Raw genomic sequence first — 20,722 nt, 5'->3', positions numbered from 1 at the left:
ATACGTTACAGGTTTTTGTTGAAATTAGTTATAGTCATTTCGGATCAAAAATTGTAAATTAATTAATAATAATTAAGGTCAACATTTTAGGAAATTAATTTAAGTAATGTAAAGATGATTTCCTATATTTTTTTTTATTTGTGCAATAATTTTGTAATTTCCTTATTAAATATTATATTCCAATTTATATTCTTTTTATATTTTCGTAATAGAGAAAGATATAAATTCTATTGTCTTTTCCAAAAATTCATATTGAAGAACAAAGATATGTTTTTTAAAATTAATTATTTAGAAATACATTATTTTTTGATACGAAATAAAAAATATTCTAGTTACCTTAAGATAAGCGGTATTTTTCAAAGGTTACCTTGTAGTATTTTTGGTGAAAATTGTTAAATAAAAAAAAAAGTTCCTCTACGGGAAAAAATCTGAAGAAACAATTTATTTTATATAGAAAAAAATACACTCGCTTGGAAAATTTGTTTGGTTTGTTAGGGTCAATTAAAAGCGTATCTCTCTTTTTCAATAGTGTACCTACGGAAAATTTTTGTATGTTTGTTTGTAACAACTTTATTGCACGAAAATAAGCACATTAATCAAAATTAATACAAGAAAGATACATTGTACAACGGCGGACTTATCCCATGTAGGGATAAATAAAAATAATATCCATAAAAGTGTAGATATCCCCGGGGAAAATCATAAAAAAATATTTAGTCTTTTGAGAGAAAAACGTAGGTAAAATAAGTTTTATTGTTCACATATGTTTATAAAGTTTTATATGTATTATCATCTTTACTAAATTATGTAAAAATTTCACAACAATAAAAATAAATTTTCACCAATCATACACGATGACTGTAATTTTTTTTAAAATTACGAATAAAAATGCAATTGTAATTATTATTGTAATATTATAGTGTAAGAAAACTTTTCTAATACAAGAAATTTAAAATCTGCATACATAGTTTATTTTCTTTGGTTAAAATAAATAAAATAAATATATTAGGACAAATCACACAGATTGAGCTAGCCCCAAAGTAAGTTCGAGACTTGTGTTATGGGATACTAACTCAACGATACTATATTTTATAACAAATACATATATAGATAAACATCCAAGATAAAATGAGCCCTACTTTGTTATTATTAAATTTAAAAATAAAACTACAAAATAGCTTTTTCATATTCTATTTTTTTATTTATTTACTGTCTACATTACCAATAAAATACCATCATTATTACTGCTAAAAAAATCCCTACATTCATGACTAATTCAAAACTCACATACAAATCATATATACAATTATAAAATATGAATATATTAAGTTATACATGGACGATAGTGTTTTTAATTTGCAATTCACATAGGAAAAGGGATTTAAAATTACACACTTTATTTACGTATAAAAAACTGGAAAAGAGAGCCTTTGTACTAAGTTTATAGTAATATAACAATTTGTTGCATATTAAATGTTCAACTTAAATATTTTTCGCGTTCGAATATATTTATCTATTACAATTTGAATATATTTATATTTTACAATGGATTTGGACATTTCTGTACTATAAATAATTTATGTTAAAATATACCTATTACTCTTCAGTTTTTCAATTTTTACTATCAAGTTTTATGATTATAAATTTATCTTATTACAAGATTCTGTACACATTTAGTAATAAATATAATGCCATACGATAGTTTTTGTGTAAATAACGTTTACACGCTTTGTTTTTATAGCATTGTAATAATACTTATAATTGGATATATATATATATATATATATATATAATTTTTCGTGAAACGTGACAAGCCTTCCTTATTTGGAACATTTTTTCATTCATTCATTATATTTCTTTCCTCCACTTAGTTACTGATCGATTTGATCGTTTTTTTAGGAAAATTACTTGTTTATAATCAAATATATACGTGTCAAGGAAAGATGTTCAGTTTCAGCTATCTATAATAATATTATAATATAATAATAATGATAATAAAAATGTCGCGGTGTTAGTAAATTAGTAAATTGTGTCAGAGATATATAAATATAAATAAATATAAATACATTAGGACAAATCACACAGATTGAGCTAGCCCCAAAGTAAGTTCGAGACTTGTGTTATGAGATACTAACTCAACGATACTATATTTTATAATAAATACATATATAGATAAACATTCAAGACCCGGGCCAATCAGAAAAAGATCATTTTCCATCATGACCTGACCGGGGATCGAACCCTGGACCTCTCGGTTCAGTGGCAAGAATCTTACCACTGCGCCACCGAGGTCGTCAATCTTAGCTAAAAGATCTTAAGATCTTAGCTAAAAATTCTGACAAGCAAAAGTACAAAATAAATCACAATTTAAACATGTTTTAGAAAAATCCATTACGTTGAATATTTTCTTAGACCTCATGTTACAGACGTAGACAAGCTAGGTAGCTTATAGAAACAATGTAGAATATTGTAGACTTAAAAGATATTGTATACAATCTCTCTTCATATTTCTATTTCCAATGGCTGAGGGTCGTGGTCATTACGTGGAATTAAACACAACAATTTTCTTGGCATTAGTAATGGAGTGGTTTGCCATTGCCCTCTCCGTTTCACACACAAGTTAATAAGAATCAACCAGTGTGCATACAAGTTTCCTCACGATGTTTTCCTTCACCGGAAGCAAGTGGTGATCGATGAATGAATGAATTAATGACTATACATGAGTCAGATTGCTATACAAACTCATGTGGCACGAGTAGGATTCGAACCTGGCACCTTTCGGTTCACAGGCGAGTATCTTAACCATTAAACCACCATCGCTTCATAATTTATATACAATAACACCAAGCTTTTACCCAAAATAGGTCACTAAATGAACAGTTTTTTAAAATTTCCTTGTACACGAGCTAAGAACGTCAAATATAAGTTGGTGTGTGGCAAAAAAGCGAACTAGTTTCTAGGTTATATTATTTTTATATATTATGGCATAAGTGGCGCCTTTAGCCAAAAACCAACCTATATTCGACACACGTATAAGGTTCATATTTAGCAAACATTTAAAGTATAACAGTGTACTAAAAAAATTGATTATTTTTCCAACATTTCATGACTATATATGGACGTAATAACACAGATTTAGTTAGCTCAATAGTTCGAGACTTGTATTATATGTTACAAACTCAACGATAATATATTTTTTAACATATACAATAGATATATAGATATACCATCAAGATCTAGGTCCATTTGAGGATTATTTTGACCGTGTTCGAACACACCAGGCCTAAAATAAGTTAATACTAGAATTTAGATCTATATATACTATTACATAAACGACTCTCTTTTCGACAAACTCAAAAATTTTAATCCCAATGATACAAAAACTTGCTTACACATATCACAACCTAGAATTCTCAAACTGATCTCTGATCAATCTATATTTCAAACTCCAAGATTTTGTTGCGAATGGAGCTGATAGCAAATCTGGATTCTTTACTGTACCATTCCTCTCCTCATAACTCTCTGTTTGCACGATTCCATTAGTCTTTTCCACTGTTCTCTCGTCTTTAGTTTCCATGTTTGCTTCTTTTGTGTGCAATTTGTCCGGTTCAGGGCCGTGGACCATTCTGTTTAGAGGGAATTGGATCCAGTAGAAGAAGAATACCGATGTCCAAATGAAGAGTTGGAACAGACAGACTTGCCACCAAGTCATAATTCCGAACACACCGTAAAGCCAGCGGTGGGCGAAGAAATATATGCTGTAGTAACTGGAAAGAGAATTTGTTATGTTAGTGAAACATGTATTTGAAATGATGCGTGATTTTACGTGACTAGTTGGAGTCAAAACAATTTTTTATTCCTGTCTATCTCTATGTTCGCGTATACATAATCTGCTAGATGGAATTGGATGCGATTTTTACAGTTGTCTAGCGGATGGTCTAACTTAAAATCTAATATAGTTTTCATCGCGACACGTATAAAGTTATGGGCGATCGAATGAAGTAAGCGCGGGCGAAGCCGCGTTTAATTTTAAAATAAATTTCCAGATTAGGCCCCAGAATTCAATACACAATTACATGAAAACAGAAGTACCTAACCTATAAATATTTTTTTTTTCATATGAAAAGTAAAATTTACCTTAAACACTTAAATTAATAGAATCCCAAAACACACAACACTCATAACATAACATATTTGTTACAATTTTGTACAATTTTGATAACAAAACATAGAAATATTTACAGAAAAACGGGTATTCTTGTATATTTCTCTGTCCAATTTGAGACAAGTGACTGTGTCAGAGATATTTTGATAAATTCTGTGGCAGATTTACATTTTAATCTAAAAAAAAGTATGTTGTCTTTGTCAGCGCGAAGTTGTGGTCATTTCTTCATCGATAATGACAAAATCATCAATCGATCAGCAATCCGTTTTGTAAACCAAGGAGTTCGCTCGGTCTCACTTCTAATCAATTCGATAGTGAGAAGGGAAATTCAAACACGCACTAAACCCTCAGAAGTACGTTTAACTTATACTTGTTTGTCTGTCTGTAATCAAATATAAGTATATTATTATATTATTATACTTATATTTGATTACAGACAAACATCAGGACACTTACTGTAAGTATTTATAATCTGTGGGACAGGTGAATCTAAATAAAAGCTTGTAAAAAAGATGTTAACAATATATAGGTACTATTATTATATTGAGGTAAGCGTTTGTGACTTAGTATGTTTGAGGCGGGTAATCTCCGAAACTACCGAACCGATTTCAAAAATTCTATCACCATTAGAAAGGTATATTATCCAAGATTGCTATAGGCTATATTTTATCTCAAAACTCCAACGGAAACGAAGCCCCGGGCCACATCTAGTACATAACATAAAGGAAAATAACAATTACTTACACGACGGCGTAAAGCACGGATACCACAGTACTAAGGGTAACTTCGAGCTTCTTATTAACAGGTTGCCTCCTCGGCTGTAGCAAGGTCTCCGCAGCGATCACCACGGCGATGTTAGTGTGCACGCAATGGTTGAACCACCAGGGTATTATCGCGTCGTACACTTTAGGGAAGACGAGCTCCCGGTCTATCGAGTAGACAGACCAGAACATGCCGGTCACAAACTGAAAATGACAAACAAAAGTCAGTACATATTACAAATAATAATGGCCGCGTGATTCCCTTCAGTGTATTTAGACTCTTTAACTAATCTGGTTTCCCCATACAAACTTTGAACCCCCTTTTTACCCCCACAGAGGATGAATTTTGAAAAATCCTTTCTTAGTGCACCCCTAGACCACATAAGGAACTTACGTGCTAAATTTTAAGTTCCTAGACCCAGCTATTTGAGCTTGAATGTCAATCAATCATTGTTTTCTTAAATATATAGAATATATAAATCCGTTGCGTAGTTTAAAAGAAGAAAGCTTAGAAACAGACATATACACGGTATACATTACCTTGGTGGTCTACTCAATAGACTTGCGTGGTCTACTAAAAAGACCTTTGGTCTACTTAATAGACCAGTATATTAGCTCATTGTCCTTCAAATTGAGATTATCATACAAGTAAACGTAACCACCAAATACATTATGTCCTGTGGTCTACTCAAAAGACCTAACGTCTATCCAATAGATCTCATTGTCAAGCCAAGACACTCACACAGGTAAATGGCACCACTAAAGCCGTGAAAATAACATCTCTCCAGTATCGTATCCTGTTCCCGAGTCTGGACTCGTGCTTGTTGATCCACTCCAGCACATCGTGAGCCAGGGCCAGGCTGAGGAAGAGGGTCTGGAAACTCTGGAACGGAGATAAATTGAGATTAGTTTTGAGGACATAAAGTCGCACCAAATACCGCAATATAAAAACCGCCTCTCTCTAATCTCAGCATTTCGTATCATTGAAAGTTGGAAACCTTGGTTGTTTGAGTTAATATCATATTTAATATTAGATTTTGCCCGGCTTCGCCCGCGTTCATTATGTGCGTCCGCTCATAAAATATTTTTGTCAATATCTTGAGTTCTAAGCAACGTATCGCGATGAAACCTATAACAGATTTTAAGTTCGACCGTCCGCTATACAACTGTGAAAAGCACATCCGATACCATCCAATAGATTTTGCGTGAAAGGCGAACACAGAGAGACAAAAATAAAAAATAAATTGCTTTGAGTTCAACGTCAAACAAACAAAAGCAACGTCTCGCGATGAAACATACAGGTACCAGATTTTTGAAATCAAACCTTCATATGTGAAAACCGCTTCAAATATCATCCAAACAGACAGACAAAGGAAGCTACATTCCACAAATAATTAGATCGTCGAGATATCATCTAAATTATCAATGAACTTACTGCACATTGTACATCCTACACGATGGACTTATCACGTGAGCTATGTGTACAACACGTGACTGTACTTTGTACAGGGTCAACGACCTTCTGATACCTTATCGAGCCCTTAATATTTTTGAGGTCGTATTTACATTTATTGTCAACTCTGTCGATGCATCAATGGAGATGACAATAGACTTGTGTCTATCAGGTGTTTTCAATAAGAGAGTTCTTAGAGCGACAGCTGCGGCCGCGCTGTCATTACAATCCGTAAATTTTCTTAAAGAAGAAATCATTTTCAAAATCAGTCATTCATAAAATTAACATAACTGTGGTAACACATTACAGATAAATTAATTTAAAGTCAAATAGTAAAACGGATTCTTGTCTTTGTTAAAATTTGAAAAATTGTAAATGCAACGCTGCCGTATTGGTCCAAACGCTCTGAGGAACACCCTGTACAGTTTAGCTAAATACTTAGCTTTCAGGAGTCAAAGTGTCCCGTAACACACAAATCTCGAACTTAGAATTCAAATTCAAATCATTTATTCAGAAATTAGACTTCACAGGCACTTTTTCTCGTCAATTTTTATATTTATAGTTATTTCTCACAAGCTACAAACTACTGGCATTTCGGAACGACCACTGCTGAGAAGAAATGACGAAAGAAACTCATTTGAACAGTGTTGGTCCCTATCATGCCAGATCGGCTTACCATTATTGTTTCTTACAATGTTTTTTTTTTCTAATAATATATAAAAGTACATAATGTACATAGTCAAAAGGTATATCAAAACAGGTTATGATTGTGATACGAGTGCTGATTATAATATATATATATATATGGGTGGGGCTAACTCAATCCGTGTGATATGCGTTCATATATACATATATTTATATACAAACTTATGTGGCACGTGTAGGATTCGAACTTTGGACCACCACCACCGCTTAGAAATACTACAGGCAAACAGGCATGCGGCCCACATGATGGTAAGTGGTCACCACAGCCTATTAACGCCTGCAACACCAACGATGTCACACGCGCGTTGCCTATTCTGTGTCCTAGGATCTGTAGCCACAGTACCCTGTGACCACACGCCTCTCTCGCCCTCACACCGGAACACGACAATGCGAGCTGCTGTTCGGCGGCTGACATAGATGAAAGTGAGGTACCCGTGCAGACGACCTTTGTATCAAGGTCTACCTCTGGTAAATGGCTATAATTGATCCATAAAATTTTCAGGCTTCAGCATAATTTTTGTATTAATATAGTGCATTGGTGTACCTAGTTCCGACCAAAATTTCTAAGAGATGACTGATGTCAATGTTTCGGTAATTATTTTATATTTACTGTTATAATTGCTTTTCATCTATATACGCAATAAATATTCTATTATTAATTTGTATTATAATCTTAAACAAGTAAATAAATTCTTCAAATCAAGCATTTAAAATGTCGAGACATATTTTTTTCATATTAGATTAAAATTACTAACTATCTTAGAGATATTACGGATCAAGAAAAACGGCGCGAAAAACGCTTGCCCTTTTTTTTCAAGTTTCATGGCTCCATCGTTCGTCAAAACGATGATTTTTGCCAACGTAAAGGTTGATATTGACACGGAATAGGTATATAATCATGGAGTTAAGAAAACTTGATGCAATAACGTATATATTTTTGACACTAAGCCTCACGCTAATTGACGCTCCGCCAGGACAATCAAGATGGCGGCGGCGTCGGCTTGTTGTCGACAAGGACCGAAGGATCGATCAAATAGATTTTTTCATATTTCGGAACATACGCGTTTTCAGTATAGCCTCAGTATACTTAATTATTATAAGTTATTATTTATTTCTAATTATTTAGCATAGATTGTGTGTGTTAATTAGTTGGCATAATTATACTGGGGTTGTGAACTAAGATAAGGGTAAGATAAAAGGTCACAGGGCTTGTATATAGCACGCCCAGAGAATCAGCATTGCCATACAACGTGGCAATGCTGCCAGCCTTCTGGGCACTTTAAATTTAAATAACAAAAACAAAAAAAATATACAGCTATATGTTTAATTGAAATTAAAAATAAATTACTGTCTTTTTTATCATAATACTTAATAGATTTCTTATCGTGTTAAAAGTCTATAAAAATATTAGCATTTCAATAACTTGATTAAAACATGAAAAGCATTTAAAACATAATTATAAAGTAATTTATATCATAATAAGTAATAAATACTTAATTATCTGTTTTGCCCGCTACTTCCTGCGCGTACGAAGCCACGGGCAAAAGCTAGTACATAATATGATGAGATATAAAAAACAATAACGATCTCTAATTGTTGTTAAGGTCCGCTTCATTTGTCAGCGCGGGAAAATATTTGTTTCTCTTCCTTGCGTCAATTTAGTGCGTCTCCGCTAACTTTATGATCGATATCTCGGGTTCTAAGCAACGTATCGCGATGAAACCTGTACCAGATTTGAAGTTAGACCTTCCGCTATACATCTGTGAAAAATCGCATCAAATCCCACGCAGTAATTTATTGCGTTATGCGCGAACAAACATACAGACAAATACGACACAAAAATTCTAAGATTTGTTTTGGCTTCTAAAGACCCTCCTATAATTATTCTTCTTTAATATCTCCTATGTACAAACATAGCCCACTTACAGTTTTATTATATGTTAGTACATATAATACTTTTTCTTTTTTTTCCCGCGGCTTCGCCCGCGTACATTTCGTGCGTTCGTAACTTATTATTGTCGATATCTCGGGTACTAAGCAACGTATCGCGATGAAACCTAGATTTTAAGATTTTTTTGACCAGATTTTAAGTTAGACAATATGCTATACAACTGTGAAAATCGAATTCCATTCCGCAGTTTTTAAGTTAACAGACAGACAGAAAAATTATTGAAAAAAAATTGTTTTGGCTTCTATTTGTCCCATAACGGAGGGTACTTTCGAACAAATATTATCAATACCAATTTTCAGCTTTTTTTCTTGAAAATTGTATTAGCACCCATACAATCTTTCACCACCCTTTTGAAGGGGTTGAGGGATAATTTTCAGAAAAATCTGAAACACGTATCCATTAATTTAATGTAAACTAAAAAAAAAATACAAATTTTCAAGCCACTAACTTCAACGGTTTATCTAGAACTATCATTCGCCCCCTTCGGGGTGGAATTTCCAAAATCCTCTCTCAGTGCTCACCTACACTCCCCAGGGAACCTACGTGCCAAATTTAAGCTTCCTACGCCCAGTAGCTCCGGCTGTGCATTGTCATTCAGTCAGTCAAGAAAAAAAAGAAAAATACTCACGAAATTCCAGCCAGTGAGGTATCCAAATTTGAACGTGTACAGATCTTTTATTATTAAAACAGGACTGCTTAACAAATCAAGACTTGTCGCAAAAATACTAATACCAGCGTGGTGTAAAATCACAAAAATATGTAACGCAGTCCTCCAGTACAACCTGGCGTCACTCCTGTCAAACAATTTCTCATTTTCCGTTATCAAAAAGCATAGAATATTGTAAAATATATTCGTGTCCTGCCACAGCGCATCCATTTCTTCCAATTTCAAAATCGGAACACTCGTATTCCAATTTCAAATTTTCCAATTCATTATTCGAATTTAGAGAACAGTTTTAAAATCCGTTATATTTTAAGTTATTAAACACTACACCACATTTATATATGAGTTTATTAAGATAAAGTTAATAACTTAAATTAAATAATATTAGTAGACGCCCGTATATTAAAATAATAGGACTACTATTTGATAAAAGTTGTCGCTGGCCGAAGAGGGTACTCTGTGTTATTTTAAGATAGTGTTGCCAGACAAAGCCATACCTTAATTATTGCAAAATATATCTTCAATATCATTTGTACCGGTGAATTGAATAGTAATCTCATCTCGCTTTTTTGGGCTATTCCCCGGTTATTCCTTAGCCGTTGGGCGTTGGAGCCCATGGTCCGCTATTCGCACCTCTCCCTAGCAAAATATACCTTAATCTGGAAAGTTCGCAATGTGATTTAACACTCCATAAGTAATGGAATTATCAAATATTATATTATATTTATTTGTACTTATATGAGTTTAACGTTTTTGGCAAGTAATTTCGAAGTAAGGACTCGAAAAAAATACAACCCTCTTTGGGAATGCTCTGGTTGCCTTAGCTATCGGACGTAGCTTTATTCAATTAACTGAAAAATTGGGAATTTAATTTTTAGTATAACAACACTACCACATCACTGATATGGTATAAAGGACGGCACGCGGACACGAGTCACGCCACCAGACGAATCGCCAGACTACGTATACAGAGAAAAGCATAGGCATCGTCCCGTAGACAGAGAAAGTGATACACCCAGTCGTATCTTCCACTTCGCTCATACAAAAAAGATAGGTATGTACAAAACGTATGTATAAAAAGAAACGGTCTCGTTTCTGTCTAGAACGCTGATATATTTTGTGCCACATCACGTGCCCGGCCCAATCTGCCACTTTGTATGAGATTAGCCGGACTGGGCCGAGGAGTTTTTGTATGGAAAACTTTTATCTTATTTGATTATTGTATTATGTGATACTAGTTGTTCGCCGCGAACTTAAACCTCGAGGACACAATAAATACTGACAAAATTGTGAATATTTCAAAAATTACCATAAAACCACTTTTTAGGCGCCCCACGAACTTAAAATAATAATATTAAATAAATAAATATATTACGACAAATCACACAGATTGAGCTAGCCCCAAAGTAAGTTCGAGACTTGTGTTATGGGATACTAACTCGACGATACTATATTCTATAACGAATACATATATAGATAAACATCCAAGACCCGGGCCAATCAGAAAAAGATCATTTTCCATCACGACCCGACCGCGGATCGAAACCGGGATCTCTCGGTTCAGAGGCAAACCGAGGTCGTCAAAAAATTCTATTGATAGATCCTACATACTTACCTTTTATATTTCATCAAAATCAGACTAACAATTCGAAAGTTATCGTAATTATTACATTACATACATACAAAAAAATATATTTTTTGCCCCATGTTGATTTGTAGACCTCGCTCGTCAATTGTAATTAATGACCGTTCGTGTCATAATAAAATGAAGACGAAGTTACACTTGTCTGGCGTCTATATAGTTTTCTTATAATGTATGAATAATGTATGAACAAATCACACAGATTGAGCTAGCCCCAAAGTAAGTTCGAGACTTGTGTTATGGGATACTAACTCAACGATACTATATTCTATAACGAATACATATATAGATAAACATCCAAGACCCGGGCCAATCAGAAAAAGATCATTTTCCATCATGACCCGACCGGGGATCGAACCCGGGACCTCTCGGTTCAGAGGCGAGCATTTTACCACCGCGCCACCGAGGTCGTCAAGTCAAGTTTTCTTGGTCCATGCATCGTCATGTTTTTCGTTTCATTCACACAAAGCGAAATAAACGAATGGAAAAGACGACTAGTGTGTCAAGTCAAAAGTCAAAAACAAACTTGTGTCTCGTTTTGGAACCGGTTTTACGACGTCTATCAATGACATAAGCCGCGAGTTGTAATGAAATGTTTTATTAACCCCCGACGCAAAAAGAGGGGTGTTACAAGTTTGACCGCTAAGTGTGTCTGTCTGTGTGACTGCGTACGTGACACCGTAGCTCATCAACGATTGAACGGATGTTGTATGGTTTTTGTTTATTTGATAGATAATTTTTATGCGGTGATTCTTAGATATGTTTGATCAAAATCGGTTCAGCCGTTATAAAGTTGTAGTGAAATGAATATTGAAAGGCGTAGGTTTTTTAATTTGTCTAAGAAATAAACTTGTTTTGGTACGGTAGCACGTTGTCTACACTTTTCTTTGTCAATACCAGAATATCACTCACATTAAGAATGCATATATATCATATTATAACTGATAATGACACAGTTTATCTTAACCTAAACGAGATCTAATTAACTGGTCATTGAATACAGTGATCTAGGTTCACGGTTATTTATATTCATAAAAAAATATTTTTAGGGTTCCGTTCTAATTCAAAATGATCGCTCCATTGTCTGTCTGTCAATACCTTTTTCTTAATCTAGATGTGTCAAGTTGAAATTTATATCAAACTAGCTTTGGAACGCGGTTTCGCCCACGGTTTCCCAGAAGATTGGCCAAAATAAAGCGGGAAAACAGACGTATTACCTTCCACACTTTAATGTTACGATGGTGGAATCTATGGTCAATATTAGCTGTGAAAAAAATCAACACAATAAAAATATGGTCTGACCATTAATATCGTATATAAAGCGATCACATGGAACACAAAACCTATAGAGTCTCCCCGTGTTCTTCAAAACTTCCCGATAATTTAGAATCCAAATGTATCGAGAATCTACACACAGTTCAATGCAATTGTTTTAACAAAACACAGCCGAACTTTACAGTGGGAAATTTACGCGGGCGAAGCCGCGGGCAAAAGCTAGTCATACATATAACCGTTGTCGATTTACAGCATAACATACATCGACCTTGAGTGGTCATTATATTACAATGACCATGTTGGTCACGTTATGATAATGTTTATCATAACGTGAGGGAGGGTCCGTTTTTCAGACTTTTCCGAGCGTCTACATTTTTTCAGGCCTTCGAAAATCTCAAATCGGAAATCTTTCAATCTCAAATGTCGTTTACAAGACTTAAAATCTAATTCCAACTTTCACAATTCTTTAGGAATGTTCACTAAATCCCAAGCATAATTTCATAGAATTTCAATTTGTGGACCCACAGACCACACGCACATTCCTTTCTATATTAACGCAACGCACTATTCCACAAAATGTCGTTTAGTTATAAGACTTAGAACAATATTTTCTATATAAACGCCACGTAATATTTATGTCTATTTTCTGAGCAAATATCCCGATAACTAGAAGTTAACTAGAGTCTTGAAAGGAGTTCTATAAAGTGCAAATAGTACAGCAACAACAAAATATTTTTACGGAACCCTCGGAGCGTGAGCCCAACTTGCAATCGACCGGTTTTCAAACTGTACATTTCAATAAATAGACATGTCAAGTATTGTATAAATCTTGTTTAAATACCATAGAATAGAAGAAGGGAAATGTTATGACACTTGATGCGACACGATGCCTTCTTCAGATGTATTATAGAAGGAAAGGTGGCAGGAAGAAGGGTCCCAGGAAGACCAAGGGATAGTTACACTAGGCAAATTAAAGAAAAAGTGGGTGTCGTGTCCTATCAAGAAGTGAAGGAGTTGGCTTTAGAGAGAGAACAATGGAAGGAACTCCGCCGACAAGAGCGTCGCTCTTAATTAGTTACTTAGTTGTTCGCCACGAACATAGACCTCGCGAACACAATTTTGGTGAGTTTTTACAAAATTGTGAATATTTCAAAAACTACTTAACCGATTTTGTTGCTCCGCGAGCTTAAAATTTCTATTGACAGATCCTACATACCTTTTAAATTTCATCAAAATCAATTCAACGGTTCTAAAGTTATCGCGTTACAAACATACATACAAAAATGTATTTTTGCCCCAAGTCTAATTGTAATTGATAATGCATGAATACCTAAACACGGGTTCAGCTTAAATTACGCGATTTATTTTTACATCATCTGTAGAAGGGTTAATGAACCCGATAACGATATTTGACGACCTCGGTGGCGCAGTGGTGAGGTTCTTGCCACTGGACCGAGAGGTCCCGGGTTCGATCTCCGGACGGGTCATGATGGAAAATGATCTTTTTCTTATTGGCCCGGGTCTTGGATGTTTATGTTATGTTTATATATGTATTTGTTATAAAATATAGTATCGTTGAGTTAGTATCCCATAACACAAGTCTAGAACTTACTTTGGGGCTAGCTCAATCTGTGTGATTTGTCCTAATATATTTATTTATTTATTCATTATAAGATAGAATGCATACATAATTTTACTTACATTACATATCACTGATATGTTATCTATATGTCTATATATATAGTTAAACTGTAAGCGGGCTATGTCTGTACGTAGGAGATATTAAAGAACAATAATTATGGGGGGCTTTATAGCATTTTGTCTGTATGTTTGTTCGCGCATCACGCAAATGCTATTATGATGAGATGGATTGTTATGAAGTTTGCTACACGCGTAGAATATAACCTGGAATAACACATTAATTTGAGTGTCGCGGCGTGTCAAACTCAAAACTAAACGCAGTTCAGGGAAGGTGCGCGGCGCGCGGGACGCATGCGCCCAGCGACGCGGGCGCAATTCGCTCTCCCAAACAGAGCCCATCAAGCCGTCGTCGCATGTACGCGTGACGTCTGATATTTTATTTATATTTATATTAACTACTGAAGTAAATACAGTTAAGTTGCCAATGTTGGGTATTTTTACTGGGTCTCACACACATAACACACACTTTTTATCCCGAAATTCCCGCGGGAATTGTGTCTGGACGTATTATTATTTGCACACAACGGAGTGAATAACTTTCATAAATAGTACTTACAATCACCAATTACAGTATAAAACAAAGTCGCTTCCCGCTGTCTGTCTGTCCCTGCGGGCATTTTAATAAGTATGTATAGTATGATTCCTGAGGAAGATTTAGGTGTGTAATTTATTATGGTTATAAGAAGTCGTTGTGTTTGTCTCATTCCACATAATGACCACGACCCTCAGCGATGAGGAATACGACCATCAAGAGATACTTGATATAAATCGAGTTTATTTGAATACATTCTTCGATTTGGACTTTAAATCCTTGAACATTTTATGTTTTGCGGAAAGATTACATTTAATATTTTTATTTATTTATTTCCGTCAAAAAAGAAAGAAAGAAAGAAAACATTTATTTGCCAAAAACATGAGTACAAATAGTCAAAATGAATTAGACCTACACGTTTTACCGAATATAGGTATGCAAATATAAATAAATAAAGAGGAGCATGCTATCCACTACAAAACCAAAACAAAAAAATAATTATAATGTACTTATACTAGCCCTAAATTCTATCCGAGTCTATCATTAAAGAAATCATTTAAAGTATAATAACATCAAAAATATATAAACTTCCTAATTCTTCCTCAAATCAGTTTTTTAACATCTAATTTATGATAATATATTCAGCTGATTATATATAACAACTGATAATATATGAGCAATTTTTCCCGGAATAAAAGTGCGAAATTTCAATGAGATTAATTGATAAAAAACTTCCACAATTTTAAAGTGTTAATAGTTTTTATCCGCGGCTTCGCCCGCGTATATATCCCAATTATTTTTCCGGGATGCAGGGTATCCTATGTCCTTCTCCGTACTTCAAACTACATGTATGCAAAATTTCAAGAAGATTGGTCGAGTAGATAGAGCGTGAAGAGGTAACAAACAAAATTACTTTCTCATCATATAGAAGTTAGGAATAGGATTAAAGTAGGTAATATTAAATCCTGACTTATATTATAAATGCGAATGTAAGTTTATTTGTCACTTCAAGTTATATATATATCTACACAACCAAACTTGACACCAAATCTTCTTGAAATATTGCATTCATTATGATCAATACGGAGAAGGATCTTTCTTCCTTTTTACTTCCCTCGAGGACAATTTTCCGCAGTTAAGCCTCTTATCTGGGCCTCTGCGTGCGGAGGCTGAGCCGCTGATCATTCCAGCCAGCCAAACGCCACCAGCCAGCCAACAGCTAACTACGGAGAAGGATATAAGTACCTATCGTTCCGGAAAAGTTAATGTTTCCGTTCGGAAATTTATCAGGCGAATCAGCGCGTAAAAACTAGTGCTTTATAATTTAAAATTTGACGTGAAAAAGCCCCCCTCACTCCCTCGCGCCTACGCGGCTAGGACTGACACCCAGGGGGTAGGTGCGACAAGAGGACGTGAAGTCGATTTTAAGGCAATTCGTTTCTGTCACTAAGTTTTTATTTAATTATAGTTGCAAAACCTGTTGTAATTTTTCTATTCTATAGTCTGTCCAATAAATGCCGAGCATAATGAATAAATAACAAAATAATACCCAGACAAATCTAACTAATATTATATATGCGAAAGTAAGTTTGTTTGGTTGTTGTTGGCGCAGTGGTAAAGTGCTTGCCTCTGAACCGAGAGGTCCCGGGTTCGATCCGGGTCATGATGGAAAATGATATTTTTCTGATTGGCACGGGTCTTGGATATTTATCTATATATGTATTTGTTATAAAATATAGTATCGTTGATTTAGTATCCCATAACACAAGTCTCGAACTTACTTTGGGGCTAGCTCAATCTGTGTGATTTGTCCTGATATATTTATTTTATTTATTTATTTATATTAGCATTATCGCCCACTTGCTTCAGGTGAAGGGAAACATCGTGAGGAAACCGGCACACTGGTGGACAGTTTAGTTCACTAGTGTGTATGTGTGCGACTACCTGCCACTAGATGGCGGTAAGTAGTCGTAAAGTCATGTCAGATGCCTTTAGGCGACTTGAATAAAATCTGACACCAGTGTTAGCAATAACACACTCGATATGATGATGAAGAGCGTTTAAAAGTTGCGCGGACATTTTTGATAACGTACAATTAATCACTTGGTCTGACATGCATAATATTGCACCCGTTCGGAGCCGGGACGGGTCGCTAGTATAATATAAATGATGTAGTTTGTGACAATCAATGTTTTCCTTATGCAAGGTGGATATCACGCATTATATTTGCCCTTGAGGTAATTATGTATCGTCCATTACATGTACAGTCATGCTCATCTGAATGTATGTATATATATATATATGTATATCTAGCTTTTGCCCGCGACTTCGCCCGCGTAAATTTATTTTTCCGAGATGAAAGATACCACATTATGACATTTTCCCTACTTCAAACAACATGTGTGCAAAATTTCAAGAAGATTGGTTGAGTGGTTACAGCGTGAAGTGGTAACAAACAAACTTACTTTTGCGTTACTAGTTGGGATAATCGCTAGGTACCGGTTGGATTGATGACATTTGTATGACTGTATGACAGAGCTAACTGTGGGCTTATAAGTATTTTAGAAGTTGATAAACTTCTAAAATTCTTATATAGTATAGAGTATAGAACAAATTAAATTCATTTATTAAAAATACAAATAATAAAACAAAATAAAACATAAGTAATTGCAAAGTCAATCAAAAATGCCACCCCGAATTGTACCCGGTTCAAAAGTACCCATAACGCTGGCTGCGTTTCCTCGTTGGATAGCAATTGATAGCCTTTGAACCAAGTACCATCCGGAGCGGTAGTCCAGTATAGAATAGTTAATAGTAGTACAGTAGTATAGTGTATAGTAACAGTATAGAAGTATATACTTCTATACAATTATTACAAAGAGGTAAGCGTTTGTGAGTTTGTACGTTTAAGACGGGTAATCTCCTTAACTACCGAACCGATTTCAAAAATTCTTTCACCATCAGAAAGGTACATTATCCAATATAGGCTATATTTTAGCTCAAAATTACCCACGGGAGCGAAGCCCCGTCGGGCATCATCTAGTATCTTATAAACTGGACTTTCCAACTGCATTGCTACAGTATATGAATTATCACAATGATATTAAATATGTCTGTTTACTCTAGAATTTATACATATTTTTTTAATTTTCTGGCATATGACCTTGTGATGCCCTGTAGGTAGTATTATAGTCACACCTCAGTGCTAAATATAGGAAAATTCCTATGCATATAGCCTATTAATATAATTAACTGAGAATGATTTGCAATCTGACATTGTCCAAATCTATTAAATGAATATATGTTTTTTAACAATCATTGAAAATGACTTTATTTTTGGAATATAAACACAACTTTCCTTTAAATTTTACCAGCGGCCCGTCCCGGCTTCGCTCGGGTAAAAATATAATAAATTATACCCCTAAACCTTCCTCAGGAATTACTCTATCTAATGGTGAAAACCGTATGAAAACCCGTGCAGTAGTTTTTGAGTTTATCGCGAACAGACAGACAGCAGACGCGGCAGAAGACTATGTTTTATAATATGTAAAGGATAAGGAAGGTCACTTAGAAAAAAAATGTGGTTGTCTAAACTTGTAATTTTTCACAAAATTCTTTGATTACAATGTCTATTGTGTAAAAAAAACTAAAATTGTATGTTAATAATGTCAAAAAGTCGAAAACATTCTGGAATAGAGCGGGAAGTTAAAAAATGTGTGACTTGGTAAACCCTTCTGGCACGATAGCGACCAACACTAATTAAATTTTCTTTCGGCATTACTTCTCAGCAGTGGTCGTTCCGAAATGCCAGTACTTTGTAGCTTTAGTCAATATTATATATAATTAAAATATGACGTGACAAAGTGCCACAGAAATTAGGCATTTTTGAATAAATGATATTTGTTTGACAAAAACATTGAAATTTTGTAGATGATTTCAAATATATGTACTTACAAAATTCCAGTTCGTGCCGTAGGCTGCACCAAACACACACAATTGCCTCACAATATCGTTAGGGTCCAACAAAATCTTACTACACAACACACCCCCAACCACACACACCCCTATATGATGAACAAAGAATACAAAATGCAAAAGTTTTAATAAACTTTCAATTATACTTTCTTTATTCATTTTAATTTAAATATAAGCATATATAATTGTAATATATAACAAAGCGAAAAGTGTTTATATATCAAAATATAAAACAAAATTTAAAATTTGTAATTAAACTTTATTTCTCTATTTTACTACTATTTTATTTTTTATAGAATTTTTATAAAAATAATATGATTAAAAATTTAAATAAAAGTTTAATATTTAAATATACGATGCTTATATATATATATTTTTAATTTAAACAACTTTACTGTATACAATTACAAAAAAGTGTGTACAAATGGTATTAGCCACAGGTCAATATATGAAATAGGGTTTTAATATAACAGAATCAATATTAAAAAACAGTTTCTGTTAGGTAACAACGTGTAAACACTTTAACTATTGTGTCACAATTGACACTGATTCGAAAGAGCTAGTACAGTCCCACTCATAATTAAAATCAAATTAAATCAATGGGATTTTAATGTTTACATTAACTTTAATCAAATTAAGTTATTTATAACTGGTTTTTGCACACGTATTTTGCAAAAGGAGCTACATTAGAATTTTGGATATAAGTTGAATTGTTTCCGATATGTTTTGGCTTCTATTAGTCCCATAAAGACGCCCAATAATTATATTTATTTAATATCTCATATGTACAAATATAGCTCGCTTACAGTTTTATTATATGTATTGTTTATGTTGCAGTCAAAACTCTTATCCGTTCAAAACCAAACTTTTAACCAACGCAATCAGTCAAAAGTAATATTGACTGATTTCATTGGTTAAAAGTAACTCTTAAAGGTGTTCGACGAAAATAGCAAAAAAAAGAAACATTTCAAGATTTTGCTCGGTCAATAACAATTGGAAAACTTTGAAAAATAATTGAATCTGCTAAAGACTTACTATAAATAATAAATAAATAAATATATTAGCACAAATCACACAGATTGAGCTAACCCCAAAGTAAGTTCTAGACTTGTGTTATGGGATACTAACTCAACGTTACTGTATTTTATAACAAATACATATATAGATAAACATCCAAGCCAGTCAGAAAAAGATCATTTTCCATCATGATACGAGGGATCGAACCCGAGAGCTCTCGGTTCAGAGGCAAGCACTTTACCACTTGCAAATAACGTGATAATCCCACGGGAACAATAGTTTTTAGTGGTTACTGGTATCTAACGCATAACCTTCCAAAGGCGCATAAGGTACATAGAGACTAACATCTTTTGTTCTACGACTTTTGTCTAAACGTAATAAATACAATTTTTTCTTTTTTTTAGTTTTCTATAAAACGTTAACTTTATGTTCGATTCCGCTAAATATCGCTACTGTCTCGTGTTGCTTAGATATTACATAACAGTTAATCGTAAATTAGATTTATTTATATGAAAAAAAAAATAAAGTACGAATCACGAAAACTCATAGAATAAAAGTTGCTTGTTTTGATGTACCCGAGTAGTCTTTAGGAGGTTTTGCGTTTGATACCAGTAACCTTGTGTATAATGCGATATTTCAAGAAGATTGGTTGAGTAGATTCTAATGGGGTAAAGGTTTTAACGTTTGACCCAGCAATGTAACAGCAGAGTTACAAGGAAACGTAGCAATTATTGCATGTTTGAACAATCGATTTGGTTTCAGTGGCGTAGCGTAGGTAAAGCGGAGGGAAAACGCCCCGGGCGGCATCAATATACAAAATTCTTTAGTTCTTATACTACTACACTATATAATACACCAGTTGTACGCTGCGAAATCAGACC

The 20,722-nt window shown here is 34.1% G+C and overlaps 1 protein-coding gene and 1 long non-coding RNA gene across 6 annotated transcripts in view; both read right to left on the bottom strand.

Moving 5' to 3' along the window:
- LOC128681647 (uncharacterized) overlaps nucleotides 1–20,722 on the bottom strand; it is a 245,846-nt gene that overhangs the window by 106,599 nt on the left and 118,525 nt on the right. The gene's annotated exons all lie outside the window — the stretch shown is intronic.
- The window catches only part of LOC128681642 (androgen-dependent TFPI-regulating protein-like), a 33,122-nt gene continuing 13,575 nt past the window's right edge, over nucleotides 1,176–20,722 (bottom strand). For 3 of the 5 annotated variants that reach the window (XM_053765689.2, XM_053765690.1, XM_053765691.1), the window contains 3 exons: nucleotides 5,669–5,809; nucleotides 4,910–5,130; nucleotides 1,176–3,767 (listed from right to left, as the gene is read on the bottom strand). In XM_053765689.2, the coding sequence (XP_053621664.1) occupies nucleotides 3,398–3,767; nucleotides 4,910–5,130; nucleotides 5,669–5,809 (732 nt within the window). In that variant the 3' untranslated portion in view covers nucleotides 1,176–3,397. Of the gene's footprint in view, nucleotides 3,768–4,909; nucleotides 5,131–5,668; nucleotides 5,810–9,663; nucleotides 10,148–18,803; nucleotides 19,089–20,722 lie in introns of those variants that run through there. The other 2 variants (XM_053765688.2, XM_053765687.1) reach the window with 2 other exon arrangements.

This window comes from Plodia interpunctella, chromosome 27 (assembly GCF_027563975.2).
Source record: "Plodia interpunctella isolate USDA-ARS_2022_Savannah chromosome 27, ilPloInte3.2, whole genome shotgun sequence".
Classification (NCBI taxonomy): Eukaryota; Metazoa; Arthropoda; class Insecta; order Lepidoptera; family Pyralidae; genus Plodia; species Plodia interpunctella.
This window is presented reverse-complemented; position numbering and strand designations above follow the sequence as displayed.